The sequence below is a fragment of the Salmo trutta genome, chromosome 36 (assembly GCF_901001165.1).
Source record: "Salmo trutta chromosome 36, fSalTru1.1, whole genome shotgun sequence".
In the NCBI taxonomy this organism is placed as follows: Eukaryota; Metazoa; Chordata; class Actinopteri; order Salmoniformes; family Salmonidae; genus Salmo; species Salmo trutta.
In genome coordinates, this window is record NC_042992.1 from 15,900,110 (window position 1) to 15,926,830 (window position 26,721).

The following is a 26,721-nucleotide window of genomic DNA, read 5'->3' on the forward strand; positions in this document are numbered from 1 at the left end:
AGCTTGTTGTGTCCTCTGGGTCTGTAGTGAACAGTGGGCCTAACTAACTGACTAACTCACCTCCAGCTTGTTGTGTCCTCTGGGTCTGTAGTGAACAGTGGGCTTAACTAACTAACTCACCTCCAGCTTGTTGTGTCCTCTGGGTCTGTAGTGAACAGTGGGCCTAACTAACTAACTAACTAACTCACCTCCAGCTTGTTGTGTCCTCTGGGTCTGTAGTGAACAGTGGGCCTAACTAACTAACTCACCTCCAGCTCGTGCTGCACCATGTCAAAGGAGTCGTTGGAGTAGTAGACCTCCTGGATGCTGTTAATGATCTCCTGCTCCGCTTGGGGGTCAATGGGCTGCTCCCTCATCTCCCTCATCTCCTCCTGAGATACCAGAGAGAGGTGAGAAAGAGAAATTGATGCATCAGTTAGGTCAGTAAGACTGCAAAGCACCCGGTTGCTGGGACACCCTCGTGGGAAGGGAGGAAACGGAGGCTCTGTGAGAGAAAACAACTCTCCAGAATATCTCTAGGAACCAGAGCCTGTCCATTGGGTTTATCGCTCCTGAAGTCCACAGATTACCTTCTTATTTAAGCCTGTCTGGCTGTTTCCCTGGAGAGAACTCTACACAGACCCCTAATGAGCCTGAATATAGGCACTTATCAATAGATACCGCTCTCAGTCAATCCTCTCTTTGAAGATTGATACGCTGGCCAATTTGAGAGAGGGCAAAGCCTGTGCAACACACAGATAATGCATTATAGTAAAGCAATTCAGCTATGAAATAGGCTGAAACGTATCCAGGAGGAATGGGGGTAAATCATCCCAATGGCAGGCAAAAGGACTGATCGAGGAAGAAAGATGCTAGGATATTCTTCAATAACCTTCACAGCATCCATTTGACCATGCCAGAGAGATAGGGTGTGACAGATGGGCCTATATCTCAGGCACTGAATATCAAAACACACCTGCCTAGTCGAGAAAATAGCTTAAAAACCTGATTTTTCCAGTAAAAGTGAGGAATCAGAGGCAAATTAGAGGCGAATTACAAGGGAATCAGGGGCAAATTACAGAGGAATCAGAGGCGAATTACAGAGGAATCAGAGGCGAATTACAGAGGAATCAGAGGCGAATTACAGAGGAACCAGGGGCGAATTACAGAGGAATCAGGGGCGAATTACAAGAGAATCAGAGGCGAATTACAGAGGAACCAGGGGCGAATTACAGAGGAATCAGAGGCGAATTACAAGAGAATCAGAGGCGAATTACAGAGGAACCAGGGGCGAATTACAGAGGGATCAGAGGCGAATCACAGAAGAAGCAGGTGCGAAGCAGAGGAAAGAGGCAAATTAGAGAGGAATGAGAGGCGAATTAGAGAGGAATCAGAGGCTTGTTGTGAAATCTGTGAATGTTTTGTAATGTATTTAAAATTGTACAACTGCCTTAATCCTGCCTTGGGAGCAGCTAATGGGGATCCATAATAAATACAAATTAAAGATGAATCAGAGGCAAATTACAGAGGAATGAGTACCACCCGTGTGTGTGTGTGTGGGGGGGGGGGGGGGGGCCTATACCAGTATCACGATACTCGTGAGTATGGAAACAATTCACGAAGCGGATTTAACTTCTTTAGGAAAACAGCCCTAATGTTGGAAACAAACATTATGTTGTCATCGAGAGTCACATTTATTTATTTTCCAAGATATAGCACACAATATTTTACATACAGCAGGTTTTTAAAGGACCAAACAGGGAGGTCTGCTTTGTGTTTTCATTTTTTGCCATGGAAAGAAATATTGCGATCCTGCTATCGTCCCGTCCTGGTGTGTTTTGAAGGCGTGCTGTGCAGGTCTGACACATTTGAGGCTGGGTAGGGAGAACACAGCGGGAGCCAACATGGAGTGTGTGGGTGAGCGGAGCGTTGGAGCTCAGCATCCCTAGTGAGGGGGTGGGTGGAAAATTATGGAGGGAGGGATACTGGTAAAGAGAAAATAAGAAAAAGGCCAGAAGAGATTCATCTCTCAGGTACCCCAAATTGATAGTGCCCTTCTCTGAACTCTCTGCCTTTTCCTCTGTTTGTCCCACTCTTTCTCACCATGACTTTAAAAATATATTCAAGACAACAAAATCAACCTAGGTGAATGACTCATTTCTGGGCTCCATCTCTTCCCTCCACTCTGCTTCACAAACACAATCTAAACATTAGCCTCTCCCTAAACCCTGCAGAGCAGAGCCATCGAACATCAAGCTTTGATCACGTTCACGTTGATGGATTAAAATGAAACAATGATCCTCCTCCGTCCAAATTAAAAAGTCTCATCATCGTGCCGTTCCTCTTTCTCAATATGGGCAGAAACAAAAATTCAAAAGCCATTTGCACCTAAAAGTAGACTGTTTAATGAGCCTGATCAAAGAACCAAAGTCTGTTTGGCTGAAGTGGTCATTGAATGTAGAGAGAAAATCAAGCAGAAGACAAAGGGGTTCCTTCTTGGTGAGTGTCAGAAGCCAGGTGTACATGATGCCAGAGGAACACCTTGTCAGTTTGATGGTGAGGTAAATGGTGAAGATGTTCAGCTCTGCAGTACACACGATGCCAGAGGAACACCTTGTCAGTTTGATGGTGAGGTAAATGGTGAAGATGTTCAGCTCTGCAGTACACACGATGCCAGAGGAACACCTTGTCAGTTTGATGGTGAGGTAAATGGTGAAGATGTTCAGCTCTGCAGTACACACGATGCCAGAGGAACACCTTGTCAGTTTGATGGTGAGGTAAATGGTGAAGATGTTCAGCTCTGCAGTACACACGATGCCAGAGGAACACCTTGTCAGTTTGATGGTGAGGTAAATGGTGAAGATGTTCAGCTCTGCAGTACACACGATGCCAGAGGAACACCTTGTCAGTTTGATGGTGAGGTAAATGGTGAAGATGTTCAGCTCTGCAGTACACACGATGCCAGAGGAACACCTTGTCAGTTTGATGGTGAGGTAAATGGTGAAGATGTTCAGCTCTGCAGTACACACGATGCCAGAGGAACACCTTGTCAGTTTGATGGTGAGGTAAATGGTGAAGATGTTCAGCTCTGCAGTACACACGATGCCAGAGGAACACCTTGTCAGTTTGATGGTGAGGTAAATGGTGAAGATGTTCAGCTCTGCAGTACACACGATGCCAGAGGAACACCTTGTCAGTTTGATGGTGAGGTAAATGGTGAAGATGTTCAGCTCTGCAGTACACACGATGCCAGAGGAACACCTTGTCAGTTTGATGGTGAGGTAAATGGTGAAGATGTTCAGCTCTGCAGTACACACGATGCCAGAGGAACACCTTGTCAGTTTGATGGTGAGGTAAATGGTGAAGATGTTCAGCTCTGCAGTACACACGATGCCAGAGGAACACCTTGTCAGTTTGATGGTGAGGTAAATGGTGAAGATGTTCAGCTCTGCAGTACACACGATGCCAGAGGAACACCTTGTCAGTTTGATGGTGAGGTAAATGGTGAAGATGTTCAGCTCTGCAGTACACACGATGCCAGAGGAACACCTTGTCAGTTTGATGGTGAGGTAAATGGTGAAGATGTTCAGCTCTGCAGTACACACGATGCCAGAGGAACACCTTGTCAGTTTGATGGTGAGGTAAATGGTGAAGATGTTCAGCTCTGCAGTACACACGATGCCAGAGGAACACCTTGTCAGTTTGATGGTGAGGTAAATGGTGAAGATGTTCAGCTCTGCAGTACACACGATGCCAGAGGAACACCTTGTCAGTTTGATGGTGAGGTAAATGGTGAAGATGTTCAGCTCTGCAGTACACACGATGCCAGAGGAACACCTTGTCAGTTTGATGGTGAGGTAAATGGTGAAGATGTTCAGCTCTGCAGTACACACGATGCCAGAGGAACACCTTGTCAGTTTGATGGTGAGGTAAATGGTGAAGATGTTCAGCTCTGCAGTACACACGATGCCAGAGGAACACCATGTCAGTTTGATGGTGAGGTAAATGGTGAAGATGTTCAGCTCTGCAGTACACACGATGCCAGAGGAACACCTTGTCAGTTTGATGGTGAGGTAAATGGTGAAGATGTTCAGCTCTGCAGTACACACGATGCCAGAGGAACACCTTGTCAGTTTGATGGTGAGGTAAATGGTGAAGATGTTCAGCTCTGCAGTACACACGATGCCAGAGGAACACCTTGTCAGTTTGATGGTGAGGTAAATGGTGAAGATGTTCAGCTCTGCAGTACACACGATGCCAGAGGAACACCTTGTCAGTTTGATGGTGAGGTAAATGGTGAAGATGTTCAGCTCTGCAGTACACACGATGCCAGAGGAACACCTTGTCAGTTTGATGGTGAGGTAAATGGTGAAGATGTTCAGCTCTGCAGTACACACGATGCCAGAGGAACACCTTGTCAGTTTGATGGTGAGGTAAATGGTGAAGATGTTCAGCTCTGCAGTACACACGATGCCAGAGGAACACCTTGTCAGTTTGATGGTGAGGTAAATGGTGAAGATGTTCAGCTCTGCAGTACACACGATGCCAGAGGAACACCTTGTCAGTTTGATGGTGAGGTAAATGGTGAAGATGTTCAGCTCTGCAGTACACACGATGCCAGAGGAACACCTTGTCAGTTTGATGGTGAGGTAAATGGTGAAGATGTTCAGCTCTGCAGTACACACGATGCCAGAGGAACACCTTGTCAGTTTGATGGTGAGGTAAATGGTGAAGATGTTCAGCTCTGCAGTACACACGATGCCAGAGGAACACCTTGTCAGTTTGATGGTGAGGTAAATGGTGAAGATGTTCAGCTCTGCAGTACACACGATGCCAGAGGAACACCTTGTCAGTTTGATGGTGAGGTAAATGGTGAAGATGTTCAGCTCTGCAGTACACACGATGCCAGAGGAACACCTTGTCAGTTTGATGGTGAGGTAAATGGTGAAGATGTTCAGCTCTGCAGTACACACGATGCCAGAGGAACACCTTGTCAGTTTGATGGTGAGGTAAATGGTGAAGATGTTCAGCTCTGCAGTACACACGGTGCCAGAGGAACACCTTGTCAGTTTGATGGTGAGGTAAATGGTGAAGATGTTCAGCTCTGCAGTACACACGGTGCCAGAGGAACACCTTGTCAGTTTGATGGTGAGGTAAATGGTGAAGATGTTCAGCTCTGCAGTACACACGGTGCCAGAGGAACACCTTGTCAGTTTGATGGTGAGGTAAATGGTGAAGATGTTCAGCTCTGCAGTACACACGGTGCCAGAGGGACACCTAGTGGTGAATCAGAGAACCAACCGACATGGAACAATCAGTACTATAGATGCACGGGGTTGACTCGCAGTCCCGGGGGTTATAGCTGCGGGGCGTGTGGGTTTAGAGACATTAAATAGTGTGGATGAAGGGCGGGTGGGTGGCGGGCAGGTTGAATGAAGAGAAAACAATGCCATAAAAAAATCCAGAAATGTATCATTCTTGTGCAATTTATATCTATAGGCTACATTTCTGGCATTAGTGCGTAAATCTAAGCTTCAGGGCCTATAACTGTACACCTGCCAAATAGCCTACATGCCAAATCACCAAATGCTTTAGAGAACCTGTAGAAACAGTTCATGTCGATCTACCGAGGCAAAAAGACATGTCAAAATGTAATTAAATAAAAGAAAAGCTGCTAAATGGAGAATTGAAAATAAAGGGAAGGGAGGGCAAGAAAAGTCATGTTTGGAAAAGATTAGGTGAAGTGGTAAAAGAGGATGATGGCAGTGCTGGCTATGTTATGTGATCATTTTGAGGTGCTATACAAATTTGACAGTCACAAGACAGGAACTTCAAATAGGCTTATGACACATCAAGGGAACTGTAGCCTACTGTTCAGAAGGGTTAAACGGGAACTGAAATCTGGACACTGACTGTAGGTCTGTAACCTCTCAGGTAGCCTTTATTAACTCCTGCAGAATTAAGCATTTCTTGCAGTAAAATGATACACGTAGGCTACATTTTTACTCGGGAACAGGAGTAGAGAAACATGATTTCTTTCTTTCAGCATCTTGAGAGAATGTGAATGTGCAGTTAGCACCTCTACAGACGGTATCTGTCTTTATCAGCATCATAAAAGCTGATAGTACTTCAACCACATAAAATATGCATCCAAGCAGAACTGAAATCTTATCAGAAACGTATTGGGTCGTTGAAACACCATACTATTTTCTTACAACCGGTCTAACTGATGAAATTTGGACATTTTGCAAATAAAATCTTCAGTTTCTTCAGAGTCATTGCATTATCTCCCCGGTCCCTAAACATCTTTGCGCCGCAAAAGAAGCAGAGAGAAAAAAATAAACTTTCCAGACGTCAACTAGATTGAAACATTCATCCTATCCATTTATGACATTCTGGTGAAGAAGGGTTTATTTAGTCTTCTAGGAAAACATATAATGACAGAAGAGAAGCTGCATGTACCCAATTATAGCCAAGTTGACTAACAAACAGCCTACCAAATTGGCAGAAGTTAGAAGAAGAAACCTATCAGGAAAAATAAAGATCAGATCCCGAAAATGTCAATAAGACAACTCCATAAGACTCTGCATTACATCCCAAGGAGGCAGATACTGTATATCTGACATTATATAAACTCAGCAAAAAAAGAAAACGGCCCTTTTTCAGGACCCTGTCTTTCAAAGATAACTTGTAAAGATCCAAATAACTTCACAGATCTGAATTGTAAATGGTTTAAACACTGTTTCCCATGCTTGTTTAATGAACCATAAACAATTAATGAACATGCACCTGTGGAACGACCGTTAAGACATTAACAGCTTACAGACTGTAGGCAATTAAGGTCACAGTTATGAAAACTTAGGACACTAAAGAGGCCTTTCTACTGACTCTGAAAAAAACAAAAAGAAAGATGCCCAGGGTCCCTGCTCATCTGTGTGAACGCGCCTTAAGCATGCTGCAAAGAGGCATGAGGACTGCAGATGTGGCCAGGGCAATAAATTGCAGTGTCCACAATGTGAGACGCCTAAGACAGCGCTACAGGGAGACAGGACGGACAGCTGATCATCCTCGCAGTGGCAGACCACATGTAACACCTGCACAGGATTGGTACAGCCAAACATCACACCTGCGGGACAGGTACAGGATGGCAACAACAGCTGCCCAGGTTACACCAGGAACGCACAATCCCTCCATCAGTGCTCAGACTGCCCGCAATAGGCTGAGAGTGCCTGGACTGAAGGCAGGTCCTCACCAGACATCACCGGCAACAATGTCGCCTATGGGCACAAACGCACCGTCGCTGGACCAGACAGGACTGGCAAAAAGTGCTCTTCACTGACGAGTTGCGGTTTTGTCTCACCAGGGGTGATGGTCGGATTCACGTTTACCGTCGAACTAATGAGCGTTACACCGAGGCCTGTACTCTGGAGCGGGAGCGATTTGGAGGCGGAGGGTTCGTCATGGTCTGGGGCGTTGTGTCACAGCATCATCGGACTGAGCTTGTTGTCATTGAAGGCGATCTCAACACTGTGCGTTACAGGGAAGGCATCCTCCTCCCTCATGTGCTACCCTTCCTGCAGGCTCATCCTGACATGACCCGCCAGCATGACAATGCCACCAGCCATACTGTTCGTTCTGTGCATGATTTCCTGCAAGACAGGAATGTCAGTGTTCGGCCATGGCCAGCGAAGAGTCCAGATCTCAATCCCATTGAGCACGTCTGGGACCTGTTGGATCGGAGGGTGAGGGCTAGGGCCATTCCCCCCAGAAATGTCCGGCAACTTGCACGTTCCTTCTTAGAAGAGTGGGATAACATCTCACAGCAAGAACTGGCCAATCTGGTGCAGTCCATGAGGAGAAGATGCACTACAGTACTTAATACAGCTGGTGGCCACACCAGATACTGACTGTTACTTTTTTTGACCCCCCCTTTGTTCAGGCACACATTATTCCAATTTCTGTTCGTCACATGTCTGTGGAACTTGTTCAGTTTGTCTCTCAGTTGTTGAATCTTATGTTCAAAAAATATTTACACATGTGAAGTTCGCTGAAAATAAACGCAGTTGACAGTGAGAGGACATTTCTTTTTTTGCTGAGTTTAGATGTACAATACATGACCAAAAATATGTGGACACGTGCTCCCCGAACATCTCATTCCAAAATGATTGGCATTCATATGGAGTTGGTCCCCACTTTGCTGCTATAACAGCCTCCACTCTTCTGGCAAGGCTTTCCACTAGATGTTGGAACATTGCTACGGACACTCCATTCAGCCAAAAGAGCATTTGTGAGGTCGGGCACTGCTGTTTGGCGATTAGGCCTGGCTCGCAGTCCGTGTTCCAATTCATCCCAAAAGTGTTTGATGGTGTTGATGACTGGGCTGCACGGAGCCCTGACAAGTTCTTCCACACCAATCCTGACAAACCATTTCTATATGGACCTCGCTTTGTGCACAGGGGCATTGTCATGCTGAAACAGGAAAGGGCCTTCACCAAACTGTTGCCACAAAGTTGGAAGCACAGAATCGTCTAGAATGTCATTTTATGCTGTAGCATTAAATGCTGTAGCACAAGCCCGAACAATGAAAAACAGCCCCAGACCATTATTCCTCCTCCATCAAACTCCACTGTTGGTACTATCCATTGGGGCAGGTAGCGTTCTCCTGGCATCCGCCAAACCCAGATTCGTCCGTCGGACTGCCAGATGGTGAAGCATGATTCATCACTCCAGAGAACGCGTTTCCACTGCTCCAGAGTCCAATGGTAGTGAGTATTACACCACTCCAGCCAACGCTTGGCATTGCACATGGTGATCTTAGGCTTGTGTGCGGCTGCTCGGCCACGGAAACCCATTTCATGAATCTCCCGAAGAACAGTTCTTGTGCTGAAGTTGCTTCCAGCGGCAGTTTTGGAACTCGGTAGGGAGTGTTGCAACCTAGGACAGACATGCTAAGCGCTTCAGCATGCGGTGTTCCCGTTCTGTGAGCTTGTGTGGCCTACCACTTTGCGGCTGAGCCATTATTGCTCCTAGACGTTTCCACTTAACAATAACAGCAATTACAGGTGACAAGGGCAATTCTAGCAGTGTAGAAATTTCACAAACTGACTTGTTGGAAAGGTGGCATCCTATGGCGGTGCCACGTTGAAAATCACAAAATCACTGAGCTCTTCAGTAAGGCCATTCTACTTCCAATGTTTGTATATGGAGATCAAAAATCTAATTGTATTAGTCACATGCGTCGAATAAAACAGGTGTAGACCTTACAGTGAAATGCTTACTTACAAGCCCTTAACCAAAAATGCAGTTTCAAAAAAATACAGATAAGAATAAGAGATAAAAGTAACAAGTAATTAAAGAGCAGCAGTAAAAATAATATATACAGGGGGGTGCCGGTACAGAGTCAATGTTCGGGGGAAGCGGTTAGTTGAGGTAGCATGTACATGTAGGTAGAGTAGTTAATTAAAGTGACTACGCATAGATGAGAGTGGCAGTGGTGTGGAGAAGGGGGGGGGGGGCAATGCAAATAGTGTTGGTAGCCATTTTGCTAGCTGTTCAGGAGTCTTATGGCTTGGGGGTAGAAGCTGTTTAGAAGCCTCTTGAACCTAAACTTGGTGCTCCGGTACCGCTTGCCGTATGGTAGCAGAGAGAACAGTCTATGACTAGGGTGCCTGGAGTCTTTGACAATTTTTAGGGCCTTCCTCTGACACCGCCTGGTATAGAGGTCCTGAATGGCAGGAAGCTTGGCCCCAGTGACGTACTGGGCTGTTCGCACTACCCTCTGTAGTGCCTTGCAGTCAGAGGCCGAGCAGTTGCCATACCAGGCAGTGATGCAACCAATCAGGATGATCTTGATGGTGCAGCTGTAGAACCTTTTGAGGATCTGAGGACACATGCCAAATCTTTTCAGTCTCCTATAGGGGAATAGGTTTTGTTGTGCCCTCTTCACGATTGTCTTGGTGTGCTTGGACCATGTTAGTTTGTTGGTGATGGGGACGCCAAGGAACTTGACGCTCTCAACCTGCTCCACTACAGCCCCGTCGATGAGAATGGGGGCGTGCTCAGTCCTCCTTTTCCTGTAGTCCACAATCATCTCCTTTGTCTTGATCACGTTGAGGGAGAGGTTGTTGTCCTTGCACCACCTGGCCAGGTCTTTGACCTCCTCCCTATAGACTGTCTCATTGTTGTCAGTAATCAGGCCTACCGCTTTTGTGTCATCCGCAAATTTAATGAGGGTGTTGGAGTAGTGCCTGGCCGTGCAGTCATGAGTCAACAGGGAGTACAGGAGGGGGCTGATCAAGCAACCCTGAGGGGCACCTGTGTTGAAGATCTGAGTGGTGGATGTGCTGTTACCTACGCTTACCACCTGGGGGCAGCCCGTCAGGAAGTCCAGGATCCAGTTGCAGAGGGATGTGTTTAGTCCCAGGGTCCTTAGCTTATTGTTGAGCTTTGAGGGCACTATGGTGTTGAACGCTGAGCTGAAGTCAATGAATAGCATTCTCACATAGGTGTTCCTTTTGTCCAGGTGGGAAAGGGCAGTGTGGAGAGCAATAGAGACTGCATCATCTGTGGATCTGTTGGGGCGGTATGAAAATTGGAGTGGGTCTAGGGTTTCTGGGATGATGTGAGCCATGACCATCCTTTCAAAGCACTTCATGGCTACAGACATGAATGCTACAGGTCGGCAGTCATTTAGGCAGGTTACCTTAGTGTTCTTGGGCACAAGCACTATCATGGTCTGCTTAAACATGTTGGTATTACAGACTCAGACAGGGAGAGGTTGAAAATGTCAGTGAAGACACTTACTAGTTGGTCAGCGCATGTTCGGAGTACACATCCTTGTAATCCGTCTGGCCCTGCGGCCTTGTGAATGTTGACCTGTCTTAAGGTCTTAGTCACATCAGCAGCAGAGAGCGTGATCACACAGTCTTCCGGTAGAGCTGGTGCATGTTTCAGTGTTATTGGCCTCGAAGCGAGCATAGAAATGATTTAGCTCGTCTGGTAAGCTCGTGTCACTGGGCAGCTCTCGGCTGTGCTTCCCTTTGTAGTCTGTAATGGTTTGCAGGCCCTGCCACATCCGACGAGCGTCAGAGCCGGAGTAGAACGACTCTTAGTCCTATATTGACACTTTGCCTGTTTGATGGTTCGTCGGAGGGCATAGCGGGATTTCTTATAAGCTTCTGGGTTAGAATCCCGCTCCTTGAAAGCGGCAGCTCTAGCCTTTAGCTCAGTGCGGATGCTGCCTGTAATCCATGGCTTCTGGTTGGGGTATGTATGTACAGTCACTGTGGGGACGACATCGATGCACTTATTGATGAAGCCAATGACAGATGTGGTGTACTCCTCAATGCCATTGGAGGAATCCCGGAACATATTATAGTCTGTGCATGCAAAACAGTCCTGTAGCTTAGCATCTGCTTCATCTGACCACTTTCTTTATTGATCTAGTCACTGGTGCTTCCTGCTTTAATTTTTTGCTTGTAAGCAGGAAAGGGGAATGGAATTACGGTCAGATTTGCCAAATGGAGGGCGAGGGAGAGCTTTCTATGCATCTCTGTATGTGGAGTATAGGTGGTCCAGAGTTCTTTTCCCTCTGGTTGCACATTTAATATGCTGATAGAAATTTGGTAAAACTGATTTAAGTTTCCCTGCATTAAAATCCCCAGATACTAGCAGCACCGCCTCTGGGTGAGCATTTTCTTGTTTGCTTATGGCGGAATACAGCTCATTCAATGCCATCTTAGTGCCAGCCTCTGACTGTGGTGGTATGTAAACAGCTACAAGGAATATAGATAAACTCTCTCGGTAGGTAGTGTGGTCTGCAGCTTATCATGAGAAACTCTACCTCAGGCAAGCAATAGCTCGAGACTTCCTTAGATATCGTGCACCAGCTGTTGTTTACAAAAATACATAGACCACCGCCCCTTGTCTTACCAGACGCCGCTGTTGTATCCTGCCGGTACATTGCATAACCAAGCCAGCTGTATGTTGATATTGTCATCGTTCAGCCATGACTCCGTGAAGCATAAGATGTTACAGTTTTTAATGTCCCGTTGGTAGTTTAATCTTCCCAGTAACTCGTCCATTTTATTGTCCAAAGATTGCATGTTTGCTAGCAGAATTGAGGGAAGTGGGGGTTTATTCGATCGCCTCCGACTTCTCAGAAGGCAGCCCGCTCTCCGGCCTCTCTTTCTCCGCCTCCTCTTCACGCAGATCACTGGGGTCGGGGCCTGTTCCCGAGGGAGCCGTATATCCTCCACCTCGGGCTCGTCAGAGTCGTGAAAGAAGAAAAAGGATTCTGCTAGTCCGTGATGAGTAATCGCAGTCCTGATGTCTAGATGTTATTTTCGGTCATAAGAGACGGTAGCGGCAACATTACGTGCAAAAAGAGTAAAAAGAAGTTACAAACAACGCAGATAAACGAACGGAAAAAACAATTGGTTGGAGGCACGTAAAACGTCTGCCTTCTGCTCCGGTGTTCAATTTTATACACCTGTCAGTAACTGGTTTGTCTGAAATAGCCAAATTGACTAATTTGAAGGGGTGTCCACATACCTTTGTACACAGTGTATATCTGACAAATGCATATCATATACACCGAATGTACAAAACATTATGACAGACTGACCAGGTGAATCCAGGTGAAAGCTATGATCCCTTATTGATGTCACCTGTGAAATCCACTTCAATCAGTGTAGATGAAGGGGAAGAGACAGGTTAAAGATGGAGTTTTAAGCCTTAAGACATGGATTGTGTATGTGTGCCATTTAGAGGGTGAATGGGCAAGGAAAAGTCTTTAAGTGCCTTTGAAAGGGGGATGGTAGTAAGTGTCAGGTGCACCGGTTTGTGTCAAGAAATGCAACGCTGCTATGTTTCTCACACTCAAAAGTTCCCTGTGTGTATCAACAATGGTCCACCACCCAAAGGACATCCAGCCAACTTGACACAACTGTGGGAAGCATTAGAGTCAACATCAGCCAGCATCCCTGCGGAACACTTGACACCTTGTAGAGTCCATGCCCCGACGAATTGAGCTCCAATATTAGGAAGGTGTTCCTAATGTTTTGTACACTCAGTGTCTAGTCCGGCGGTTGCGGAAGGGTATTAGAAATTGCGGGCTGGTGTGTGTGAACAAACAGCTGACCCACGCACCACTAGAAGGTACATCCTAATTATCTCTCCTTACTCCTGAAGTGTGCAATTGTTCACTTCCCTTCATGAATTTGAAAGGAAATTAATGGTGTATGGTAATATGCCATCACCAATTCGATGCATTTACATTGAGTAGTGAACGAGTGTGCACTTAAGAGAGATTATCACGATACACAGTGGGCTTGAAAGAAGTGAATTGTAATGGATTGCAACATCTGTCGCTTCAAGGGACTGTGGAGACTAGATTAAATGCCTGAATTATTAAGTGCCCACAAAAGCCTCTTAAAATGTTCTAGGGAAGAAAAGATTGAGTGTAAAAAAAAAATATCAAAGGAATTCTACCATATGTGATCTGCTGCTTAGTCAGAGAAGTAAACGAAATGTGGTTTGTACAACTAAAGGGCCCCAAAAGAGGAAAGAGAGAAAAGTCTCTCAGGGCTACAAAGAGGCACCCACAACAACACTTATCTGTCAGGGAGAAAGAGCTGGCCTCCTTTTAAGGAATGCGTATACGTCTGCATTCCAAATGAGTCGTCTAAAGAGCAGAAACAGCCTAACACAGCCTTGCAAGGTCACATGAATCCTATGATGGCCGTCTTCTGACCCGCAGCACCTAGCAGGTACTGGATAATTGAATTTAGACCCGCCCATCGACAATTCTCTGACTTATCTGGGTGTACATTGGATGGCAGCATGCGTCAATCAAACACAGCAGAATTAGAAAAGATATCTTGAGGATGAATGGTTTGAACCACAGCCAAACCAGTTTGAGCTGCAGTACCAGTCAAAAGTTTAGACACACCTACTCATTCAAGGGTTTCTTTCATTTCACTATTTTCTACATTGTAGAATGGTGAAGACAAAACTATGAAATAACAAAAATGGAATTATGTAGTAACCCCAATTTATTTTTAATTTTTTAAATAAACATAAAAAAATATATATATATTTTATAGTTGAAATTCTTAAAAGTAGCCACCCTTTGCCTTGATGACAGCTTTGCACACTCTTGGCATTCTCTCAACCAGATTCATGAGGAAGTCATCTGGAAGGCTTTTCAGTTAACAGGTGTGCCTTGTTAAAAGTTAATTTGTGAAATTTCTTTCCTTGTTAATGCATTTCAGCCAATCAGTTGTGTTGTGACAAGGTAAGGGAGGTATACAGAACTTTTACCAGATAGGGCTAAGTCCATGTTAAGGCAAGAACAGCTCAAATAAGCAACGAGAAACAACAGTTCATCATTAGTTTAAGACATGAAGGTCAGTCAATGTGGAAAACGTAAAGAACTTTGAAAGTTTCTAAAAGTGCAGTCGCAAAAGCCGCTATGATGAAACTTGCTCTCATGAGGACCGAGACAGGAAAGGAAGACCCAGAGTTACCTCTGCTGCAGAGGATAAGTTCATTAGAGTTACCAGCACACCACCACAGCATTCTGCAGCGATATGCCATCCCATCTGGTTTGCGCTTAGTGGGACTATCATTTGTTTTTCAACAGGATTTCCAGGCTGTGTAAGGGCTATTTGACCAAGGAGAGTGATGGCGTGCTGCATCAGATGACCTGGCCTCCACAATCACCCGACCTCAACCCAATTGAGATGGTTTGGGATGAGTTGGACCGCAGAGTGAAGGAAAAGCAGCTAACAAGTATACAATATATGTGGAAACTCCTTCAAGACTGTTGGAAAAGCATTCCAGATGAAGCTGACTGAGCAAATGCCAAGAGTGTGCAAAGCTGTTATCAAGTCAAAGGGTGGCTACCTTGAAGAACCTAAAATATATTTTGATTTGTTTAAGACTTTTTTAAGTTACTACATGATTCCATGTGTTATTTCATAGTGTTGATGTCTTCACTATTATTCTACAATGAAGAAAATAGTACAAATAAAAGAAAAACCCTTGAATTGAGTAGGTGTCCAAACTTTTGACTGGTACCGTATATGAATAGTATGGTTTGAACCACACCCAAACCAGTTTGAGCTATGTGAATAGTATGGTTTGAACCACAGCCTTCTATAGGCCTGGATGGCTCTAGTTTGACCCCCTACCCCACTTGGTTTGATCTTTTCTCCAAGCAGCAATGCCAAATCATACAGTAGTCCCTGGAACAGGTATAGATAGGGGGTAGAAAGTAAAAATATGAACCTCTTTTCCCTCTCTCTGCTCCTTGTATCACATCTGTCCAAAGTCATTAAAGGTCAAGCTAGATAGAATGAGAACCATAGAAAATAAAAAGTATTCAGGCATAAGTCTAGCTGCACAACCCATTGGAGAACGTATTGAGAAATCATGTGACTAAACTGAATAAAAAGAAGAAGAAACTACATTATGAAACAAAGATAAATGACAAAGGAGGACAGTAAAAAGCTTTGGAGCACCTAAAAATGACATTTTAGGAAAAAAGGAAAACTCAGCTCCATCCTTAATAGAATCCGATGGCACATTCATCACAAAACCAACTGATATTGCAAACTACTTTAATTATTTTTTTAATTGGCAAGATTAGAAAACTTAGGCATGACATGCCAGCAACAAACGCTGACACACCACATTTAAGTTTATCTGACCAAATTACGAAAGAGAAGCATTGTAATTTTGAATTGCGTAAAGTGAGTGTGGAAGAGGTGAAAAAATTGTTGTCGATCAACAATGACAAGCCACCGGGGTCTGACAACGTGGATGGAAAATTACTGAGGATAATAGCAGACAATATTGCCACTCCTATTTGCCGTATTTTCAATTTAAGCCTACTAGAAAGTGTGCCCCCAGGTTTGGAGGGTCATTCCGCTACCTAAGCCCCCTTTACTGACTCAAATAGCCAACCAATCAGCCCACTACAAACACTTCAAATCAAAATCAAATCAAATCGTATTAGTCACATTGTGCTCACTGCTCATTGATTGTCTGTATTGTAATTGCTTTTAATAACCTGCCCCGGTTGAAAATTAGCCGGCTGGCTAAAACCGGCACTTTTACTGAAACGTTGATTAATGTGCACTGTCCCTGTAAAAAATAAAATAAACTCAAACATGCGCCGAATATAACCGGTGTTGACACTACAGTGAAATGCTTACTTACGAGCCCCTAACCAACAATGCAGTTTCAAAAAAATACAGATAAGAATAAGAGATAAAACTAACAAGTAATTAAAGAGCAGCAGTAAAAAAAACAATAGCGAGACTATATACAGGGGGGTGCCAGTACAAAGTCAATGTGCAGGGGCACCAGTTAGTTGAGGTAATATGTACATGTGGAGTTATTAAAGTGACATTGCATAGATGACAACAGAGAGGAGCAGTGGTGTAAAGAGGGGGAGAGGGGCAATGCAAATAGTCTGGGCAGCAATTTGACTAGATGTTCAGGAGTCTTATGGCTTGGGGGTAGAAGCTGTTTAGAAGCCTCTTGGACCTAGACTTGGTGCTCCGGTACCGTTTGCCGTGCGGTAACAGAGAGAACACTCTATGACTAGGGTGGCTGGAGTGTGTGACAAATTTTAGGGCCTTCCTCTGACACCACCTGGTATAGAGGTCCTGGATGGCAAGAAGATTGGCCCCAGTGATGTACTGGGCCGTTCGCACTACCCTCTGTAGTGCATTGCGGTCGGTAGCCGAGCAGTTGCCATACCAGGCAGTGATGCAACCAGTCAGGATCCTCTCGATGGTGCAGCTGTGGAACCTTTTGATGATCTGAGGACCCAGGCCAAATCTTTTCAGTCTCCTGTGGGGGAATAGGTTTTGTCGTGCCCTCTTCACGACTGTCTTGGTGTGCTTGGACCATGTTAGTGATCTGGACACCAAGGAACTTCAAGCTCAGTAAACTTTTGCCCAGATTCAATTTTGTTAACTGTAAAATAGGATTGTCAAACTTTCAGCATGCCTATAGGAAAGGACATTCAACAAGCACAGCAACTACACAAATGAGTGATGATTGGCTGAGAGAAATTGATGACAAAAAGATTGTGGGGGCTGTTTTGTTAGACTTGAGTGCAGCTTTTGACATTATCGATCATAGTCTGCTGCTGGAAAAAACATGTGTGTTAAGGCTTTACACCCCCTGCTATATTGTGGATAAAGAGTTACCGGTCTAATAGAACACAGAAGGTGTTCTTTAATGGAAATCTCTCCAATATAATCCAGGTAGAATCAGGAGTCCCCCAGGGCAGCTATCTAGGCCCCTTTTTTCAAGATTTACTAATGACATGCCACTGGCTTTGAGTAAAGCCAGTGTGTCTATGTATGCGGATGACTCAACCCTATACATGTCAGCTACAACAGCGACTGAAATGACTGCAACACTTAACAGAGATTTTAGTTAGGTTTAGAGTGGGTGGCAAGGAATAAGTTAGTCCTAAATATTTCTCAAATTAAAAGCATTGTATTTGGGACAAATCATTCACTAAACCCTAAACATTGTAATAACTAAATGTGGAAATTGAGCACGTTTCGGTGACTAAACTGCTTGGAGTAACCCTGTATTGTAAACTGTCATGGTCAATTTCACTGGTCACCCCCAAAGCCAATTCCTCCTTTGGCCACCTTTCCTTCCAGTTCTCTGCTGCCAATGACTGGAACGAACTGCAAAAAAATTGTAAAAAAATAATAATATATATATATATATTTATTTTTTTAAATCACTGAAGCTGGAGACTCATATCTCCCTCACTAACTTTATTAAGGTAGAGCAGAACTTTATTATGGACAGACTTCTCCCTATCTTAGCTTCTCTCTACCAGCTGTCAGAGCAGCTCACAGATCACTGCACCTGTACATAGTACATCTGTAAATAGCCCATCCAACTACCTCATCCCCATACTGTTATTTATTTGACTCCTTTGCACCCCAGTATCTCTACTTGCACATTCATCTTCTGCACATCAATCACACCAGTGTTTAATTGCTATATTGTAATTATTTCACTACTATGGCCTATTTATTGCCTTACCTCCCTCATTTGCACACACAGTATATATACTTTTTCTATTGTATTATTGAATGTATGTTTGTTTATTCCATGTGTAACTCTGTGTTGTTGTATGTGTCGAACTGCTATGTTTTATCTTGGCCAGGTCACAGTTGTAAATGAGAACTTGTTCTCAACTAGCCTACCTGGTTAAATAAAGGTGAGGGGAATTTTTTTTTTTTTAAAACATATTGATACAACAGTAGCTAAGATAGGGTGAAGTCTGTCCATAATAAAGTTCTGCTCTACCTTAACAGCACTATCAACAAGGCAGGTCCTACAGGGCCGAGTTTTGTCACACCTGGACTACTGTTCAGTCGTGTGGTCAGGTGCCACAAAAAGGGACTTAGGAAAATTGCAATTGGCTCAGAACAGGGCAGCATGACCGGCCCTTGGATGTACACAGAGAGCCAATATATATTAATAATATGCATGTCAATCTCTCCTGGCTCAAAGTGGAGGAGACATTGACTTCATCACTACTTATTTTGAAGAGATTTATTCATGAGAGGTGTTGGCATGTTGAATGCACTAAGCCGTCTGTCTGAACTACTGGCGCACAGCTCGGACACCCATGCATACCCCACAAGACATGCCACAAGAGGTCTCTTCACAGTCCCCAAGTCCAGAACAGACTATGGGAGGCACACAGTACTACATAGAGCCATGACTACATGGAACAATATTCCACATCAAGTAACTGATGCAAGCAGTAAAATTAGATTAAAAAAAAAAATTAAAAAAAATAAAAAAGTGGCTTGCGAAAGTATTCACCCGCTTGGCATTTTTCCTATTTTGGTGCCTTACAACCTGGAATTAAAATGGATATTTGGGGGGGGTTTGTATCGTTTGATTTACATAACATACCACTTTGAAGTTGCAAAATCATTTTTCTTGTGAAACAAACAAGACAAAAAAACTGAAAACTTGAGCGTGTATAACTATTCACCCCCCTCCCCCAGAGTCAATACTTGGTTACAGCCACCTTATGCAGGAATTACAGCTGGAAGTCTCTTGGGGTATGTCTCTATAAGCTTGGCACATCTAGCCACTGTGATTTTTGCCCATTCTTTAAGGCAAAACTGCTCCAGTTCCTTAAAGTTGGATGGGTCCCGCTGGTGTACAGCAATCTTTAAATCATACCACAGATTCCCAATTGGATTGAAGTCTGGGCTTTGACTAGGCCATTCCAAGACATTTAAAATGTTTCCCCTTAAACCACTCGAGTGTTGCTTTAGCAGTATGCTTAGGGTCATTGTCCTGCTGGAAGGTGAACCTCTGTCCCAGTCTCAAATCTCTGGAAGACTGAAACAGGTTTCCCTCAAGAACTTCCCTGTATTTAGCACCATCATTCCATCAATTCTGACCAGTTTCCCAGTCCCTGCCGATGAAAAACATCCCCACAGCATCATGGTGCCACCACCATGCTTCACTGTGGGGGATGGTGTTCTCGGGGTGATGATAGGTGTTGGGTTTGCACCAGACTTAGCATTTTCCTTGATGGCCAAAAAGTTCAATTTTAGTCTCATCTGACCAGAGTACCTGCTTCAATATGTTTGGGGAGTCTCCCACATGGCTTTTGGCAAACACCAAACGTGTTTGCTTATTTTCTTCTTTAAGCAATGGATTTTTTCTGGCCACTGAGTGAACGGCTTAACCTGTTAGGGCTAGGGGGCAGTATTTGCACGGCCGGATAAAAAACGTACCCGATTTAATCTGGTTACTACTCCTGCCCAGTAACTAGAATATGCATATAATTATTGGCTTTGGATAGAAAACACCCTAAAGTTTCTAAAACTGTTTGAATGGTGTCTGTGAGTATAACAGAACTCATATGGCAGGCAAAAACCTGAGAAGATTCCATGCAGGAAGTGGCCTGTCTGACAAGTTGTTGTTCTTCTTGAAGACTGAGGATCTTTGCTGTAACGTGACACTTCCTACGGCTCCCATAGGCTCTCAGAGCCCGGGAAAAAGCTGAACGATATCGAGGCAGCCCCAGGCTGAAACACATTATCACTTTTGACAAGTGGCCGATCAGAGGACAATGGGCTTAGGCGCATGCCCGAGTCGACCCCGTGCTTTATTTTCTTTCGTCTGTTTACCTAATTGCAGATTCCCGGTCGGAATATTATCGCTTTTTTACGAGAAAAATGGCATAAAAATTGATTTTAAACAGCGGTTGACATGCTTCGAAGTACGGTAATGGAATATTTAGAAATCTTTTGTCACGAAATGCGCCGTGCTCGTAACCCTTATTTACCATTCGGATAGTGTCTTGAACGCACAAACAAAACGCCGCTGTTTGGACATAACTATGGATTATTTAGGACCAAACCAACATTTGTTATTGAAGTAGAAGTCCTGGGAGTGCATTCTGACGAAGAACACCAAAGGTAATCAAACTTTTCTAATAGTAAATCGGAGTTTGGTGAAGGCTAAACTTGCTGGGTGTCTAAATAGCTAGCCCTGTGATGCCGGGCTATCTACTTAGAATATTGCAAAATGTGCTTTCACCGAAAAGCTATTTTAAAATCGGACATATCGAGTGCATAGAGGAGTTCTGTATCTATAATTCTTAAAATAATTGTTATGCTTTTTGTGAACGTTTATCGTGAGTAATTTAGTAAATTGTTAGTAAATTCATCGGAAGTTTGCGGGGGGTATGCTAGTTCTGAACGTCACATGCTAATGTAAAAAGCTGGTTTTTGATATAAATATGAACTTTATTGAACAAAACATGCATGTATTGTATAACATAATGTCCTAGGTGTGTCATCTGATGAAGATCATCAAAGGTTAGTGCTGCATTTAGCTGTCTTCTGGGTTTTTGTGACATTATATGCTAGCTTGAAAAATGGGTGTCTGATTATTTCTGGCTGGGTACTCTGCTGACATAATCGAATGTTTTGCTTTCGTTGTAAAGCCTTTTTGAAATCGGACAGTGTGGCTAGATTAACGAGAGTCTTGTCTTTAAAATGCTGTAAAATAGTCATATGTTTGAGAAATTGAAGTAATAGCATTTCTAAGGTATTTGAATAACGCGCCACAGGATTCCACTGGCTGTTACGTAGGTGGGACGATTTGGTGCCACCTACCCTAGAGAGGTTAAAGTGGTCCTATGGACAGATACTACAATCTCCGCTGTGGAGCTTTGCAGCTCCTTCAGGGTTATCTTTGGTCTATTTGTTGCCTCTCTGATTAATGCCCTCCTTGCTTGGTCCGTGAGTTTTGGTGGGCTGCCCTCTCTTGGCAGGTTTGTTGTGGTGCCATATTCTTTCCATTTTTTAATAATGGATTTAATGGTGCTCCATGGGATGTTCAAAGTTTCTGATATTTTTTTATAACCCAACCCTGATCTGTACTTCTCCACAACTTTGTCCCTGACCTGTTTGGTGAGCTCCTTGGTCTTCATGGTGCTGCTTGCTTGGTGGTGCACCTTGCTTAGAGGTGATGCAGACTCTGGGGCCTTTCAGAACAGGTGTATACATACTGAGATCATGTGACACTTAAATAAAGTTCACCTGTGTGCAATCTAACTAATTATATGACTTCTGAAGGTAATTGGTTGCACCAGATCTTATTTAGGAGCTTCGTAGCAAAGAGTGTGAATACATATGCACACACCACTTTTCCGGTTTTCTTTTTTTATAACTTGAAACAAGTTATTTTTTTCATTTAATTTAACCAATTTGGTCTATTTTGTGTATGTCCATTACATGAAATCCAAATAAAAATCTATTTAAATTACATGTTGTAATGCAACAAAATCGAAAAAAACAAAGGGGGATGAATACTTTTGCAAGATGTACACCTTATGGAAGAGCGGGGACAGTGAAGCAACACAAACATTGGCATATGGATTTTGTACTGTAGATATGTGGTAGTGGTGGAGTTGGGGGGCACACACAGTGTGTTGTGAAATCTGTGAATGTATTGTAATGTTTTAAAAAATGTATAAACTGCCTTAATTTTGAGGTCTTGGCAGCAGCTAATGGGGATCCATAATAATTAAATACAAATAACGTAAGGATATACCCACGTTTCCATGTCATTTCAATAAAATTACGTTGAACCAACGTGGAATAGACATTGAATTGACCAGTGGGAAGCTTACAGGTGTAGTGTGTACAAAATTCCATTGGGGACTGAGGCAAGAGAGAGGAGCAAGCCCATCAATCACCCAACATGCTTGGAAGAAGCCGTGACTGTTCCAGAAGCAGTTCTAAAGATCTTTTCTGGATCAAGAAGGGGCTTAGGTGGTAGACGTGGCAGGGGGAGTGACAATGGCAGATCTTTGGCAAAAAAAAAATAGTTTTTTTTACACTTTTTGGATTCCAATGGCAGAAAAATCCCTGGTTCTTCAACATACAGTGAAGTACCAGGATGTAATCCAGTTAGTCCACCGCCATTTAATCTATCAGAGTCAGGAAAGCCCTTAGAGAATAGCCCTAATCATGATTGCTTTTCCCCTGGCGTTCCTTCTCCGACTGGTCACGCTGCATACAAATGTGTGTTATCTTAATGTGACATAACCTGAAAGTGTGGAAATCAGTTATTGTAAGAAGCCATCTGTAGTCAACAGCATTTTCCCCTACTAGGCTTGCAGACTAGGCTCTACGTAAAACTTTGTTGTTTGTGAATTAGGTTAGCCTAAGTGTTGTTTGTGTCTGTGTGTGTTTTGGCTGACTAGACTCCTCATAATTATTTGATATTTTCTTTCCATAGCTAATCGTTTTGAAGGAACAGCATGGATCCTTTGGGATAGAGAGCAGACGGTTTGAAGCATCTATTTAAGGCCTATGACAATACCAGTATCGCAATGTTTTTTCCAAGGCAAAATTTTTTACACGAGGGCCTCCGGAGTGGCGCAGTGCTAGCTGTACCACAAGTTCAGGCTCTATCGCAGCCGGCTGCGACCGGGAGACCCATGGGGTGGCGGACATGGCCCAGCGTCGTCCGGGTTAGGGGAGGATTTGGCCGGCAGGGATGACCTTGTCCCATCGCGCACTCACTAGCGACTCCTGTGGCGTGCCGGGCGCAATGCACTCTGACACTGTCGCCAGGTGTGCGGTGTTTCCTCCGACACATTGGTGCGGCTGGCTTCCGGGTTAAGCGGGCGTTGTGTCAAGAAGCAGTGCGGCTTGGCTGGGTTGTGTTTCGGAGGACGCATGGCTCTCGACCTTCGCCTCTCACGAGTCCGTACGGGAGTTGCAGCGATGGGACAAGACTAACTACCAATTGGATACCACGAAATACATAACAAATGTTAAATATATAAATTAAAACACGAAGTAAACAAAACTCGTCGGTACTTTGAAACCCTGCTTTTTGTAAAAACAAATTGCATGCTATAGCTTGGAAAATAAATGTGACTCTGAACGACAACATAATGATGTTTGTTTCCACAATTAGTCCGCTTTGAGTCGTTTTCTTGCCTCGACACTAACAAGTAACGAGACACTGGTATCGTCCCAGCTATAATCTCTTTCAGTGCTGTCATCCTCTACCCTTCAACAAAACTCAAGAATAAGATGATAAAAACACTTTCTTCAAGCAGGTGATTTGGTGTAGTTTTCTTTCTATGCAATCGTATGACGAGCAAGTGTGTTTAGGATGAAGGGAGGTGGAGAAAAGAAAATCTCCACTCCATCTACAGCATTACACACATACGCCACACACACACCACCTACGCTGCTGCTACTGTCTATTATATATCCTGTTGCCTAGTCACTTTATCCCTGCCTATATGTACAGTATATCTACTGTCCCTCAATTACCTCATACCCATGCAAATAGACTCGGTACTGGTACTTACAATACAGTGAGGGAAAAAAGTATTTGATCCCCTGCTGATTTTGTACATTTGCCCACTGACAAAGAAATTATCAGTCTATAATTAATGGTAGGTTTATTTGAACAGTGAGAGACAGAACAACAACAGTGCTTCTGATTGCTTCTGTGGACAGGTGTCTTTTATGCAGGTAACGAGAGGAGATTAGGAGCACACTCTTAAAGGGATTGCTCCTAATCGCAGCTTGCTACCTGTATAAAAGACCTGTCCACAGAAGCAATCAATCAATCTGATTCCAAACTCTCCACCATGGCCAAGACCAAAAAGCTCTCAAAGGATGTCAAGGACAAGATTGTAGACCTACACAAGGCTGGAATGGGCAACAAGACCATCGCCAAGCAGCTTGGTGAGAAGGTGACAACATTTGGTGCGATTATTCGCAAATGGAAGAAACACAAAAGAACTGTCAATCTCCCTCGGCCTGGGGCTCCATGCAAGATCTCACCTCGTGGAGTTGCAATGATCATGAGAACGGTGAGGAATCAGCCCAGAACTACACGGGAGGATCTTGTCAATGATCCCAAGGCAGCTGGGACCATAGTCACCAAGAAAACAATCGGTAACACACTACGCCGTGAAGGACTGAAATCCTGCAGCGCCCGCAAGGTCCCCCTGCTCAAGAAAGCACATATACATGTCCATCTGAAGTTTGCCAATGAACATCTGAATGATTCAGAGGACAACTGGGTGAAAGTGTTGTGGTCAGATGAGACCAAATGGAGCTCTTTGGAATCAACTCAACTCGCCGTGTTTGGAGGAGGAGGAATGCTGCCTATGACCCCAAGAACACCATCTCCACAGTCAAACATGGAGGTGGAAACATTATGCTTTGGGGGTGTTTTTCTGCTAAGGGGACAGGACAACTTCACTGCATCAAAAGGGACGATGGACGGGGCAATGTACCGTCAAATCTTGGGTAAGAACCTCCTTCCCTCAGCCAGGGCATTGAAAATGGGTCGTGGATGGGTATTCCATTATGACAATGACCCAAAACACACGGCCAAGGCAACAAAGGAGTGGCTCAAGAAGAAGCACATTAACCTCTCTGTGCCAGTGGGACGCTTGCGTCACACCCTAATCAACAGCCAGTGGAATCGCGTTGCGCTAAATGCAAAACCTCATAAATGCTATAACTTCAATTTCTCAAACATATGACTATTTTACACCGTTTTATAGATTCAAAAAGGCTTTACATCAAAAGCAAAACATTAGATTATGTCAGCAGAGTACCCAGCCAGAAATAATGACACAGCCATTTTCAAAGCAACTAGCATGCATCACAAATACCCAAAACACAGCTAAATGCAGCACTAACCTTTGACAACCTTCATCAGATGACACTGCTAGGACATCATGTTACACAACACATGCATTTTTTGTTCGATAAAGTTCATATTTATATATAAAAACAGCATTTTACATCGGCGCATGACGTTCAGAAAATCTTTTGTTTATTAGCGCTACAATTTACAAAATTACTATTTGAAAACATTGTTAAAATGTAATATTGTCATTCAAAGACTTATAGATTAACATGTCTTGAATGCCATCTCTTTTCCAGATTTAAAAATAACTTTACTGGGAAATCACACTTTGCAATAAACGACGTGGTATGCCCAGAAAAAAAGTCTAGGCTATAAATGTTGGAGCCATCTTGGAACGATCAACCATCAAAAATACTATTGTAAATAATCCCTTATCTTTGATTATCTTTATCAGAAGGCACTTCTAGGAATCCCAGGTCCATAACAAATGTAGTTTTGTTCAAAAAAGTTAATAATTTATGTCCCAATAGTGTTAGAGCGCTCCAAAGGCTAGTGAAAATGTACCGTGTGCGTCTGACTTGTCGTCAGGAATGAGCAAAAAATATATATTTAAGTTCGTTCAAACATGTCAAATGTTGTATAACATAAATCTTTAGGGGCTTTTTCAACCAGGGCTTCAATAATATTCCATTGGGACGGTTGCATTGTCTTTCAAAACGTTTCGAAAAGGGAGAGTACCCATGGGCGCCGACGTCACAATGGTAATGGCCCATCCCCTGTGACCAAGATAAACAGGCTCTCTTTCAGTCTTTTTTAATAGTAGGAGACTCAAACCACTTTGTAAAGACTGGGGACATCTAGTGGAAGCCATAGGAAGTGCTAAATGATCCACAAGCCCCTGTGTGTTTCAATGGCAAATGTTTGAAGTGATATCCACACATTAGATTTCAGTTTCCTGTCAGGATTTGTCTCAGGGTTTTGCCTGCCATATGAGTTCTGTTATACTCACAGACACCATTCAAACAGTTTTAGAAACTTTAGGGTGTTTTCTATCCAAAGCCAATAATTATATGCATATTCTAGTTACTGGGCAGGTGTAGTAACCAGATTAAATCGGGTACGTTTTTTTATCCGGCCGTGTCAATACTGCCCCCTAGCCATAACAGGTTTTTAAGGTCCTGGAGTGGCCTAGCCAGTCTCCAGACCTTAATCCCATAGAAAATCTGTGGAGGGAGCAGAAGGTTCGAGTTGCCAAACGTCAGCCTCGAAACCTTAATGACTTGGAGAAGATCTGCAAAGAGGAGTGGGACAAAATCCCTCCTGAGATGTGTGCAAACCTGTTGGCCAACTACAAGAAACGTCTGACCTCTGTGATTGCCAACAAGGGTTTTGCCACCAAGTACTAAGTCATGTTTTGCAGAGGGGCCACATACTTAATTCCCTCATTAAAATGCAAATCATTTTATAAAAAATTTTACATGCGTTTTTCTGGATTTTTTTGTTATTCTGTCTCTCACTGTT

The 26,721-nt window shown here is 43.8% G+C and overlaps 1 protein-coding gene across 2 annotated transcripts in view; it reads right to left on the reverse strand.

Moving 5' to 3' along the window:
- The window catches only part of vps50 (VPS50 subunit of EARP/GARPII complex), a 239,731-nt gene that overhangs the window by 209,277 nt on the left and 3,733 nt on the right, over nt 1-26,721 (reverse strand). For both annotated transcript variants that reach the window (XM_029734820.1, XM_029734819.1), the window contains exon 3: nt 249-371. In XM_029734820.1, coding sequence (XP_029590680.1) covers nt 249-371 — 123 coding nt within the window. The remainder of the gene's footprint in view (nt 1-248; nt 372-26,721) is intronic.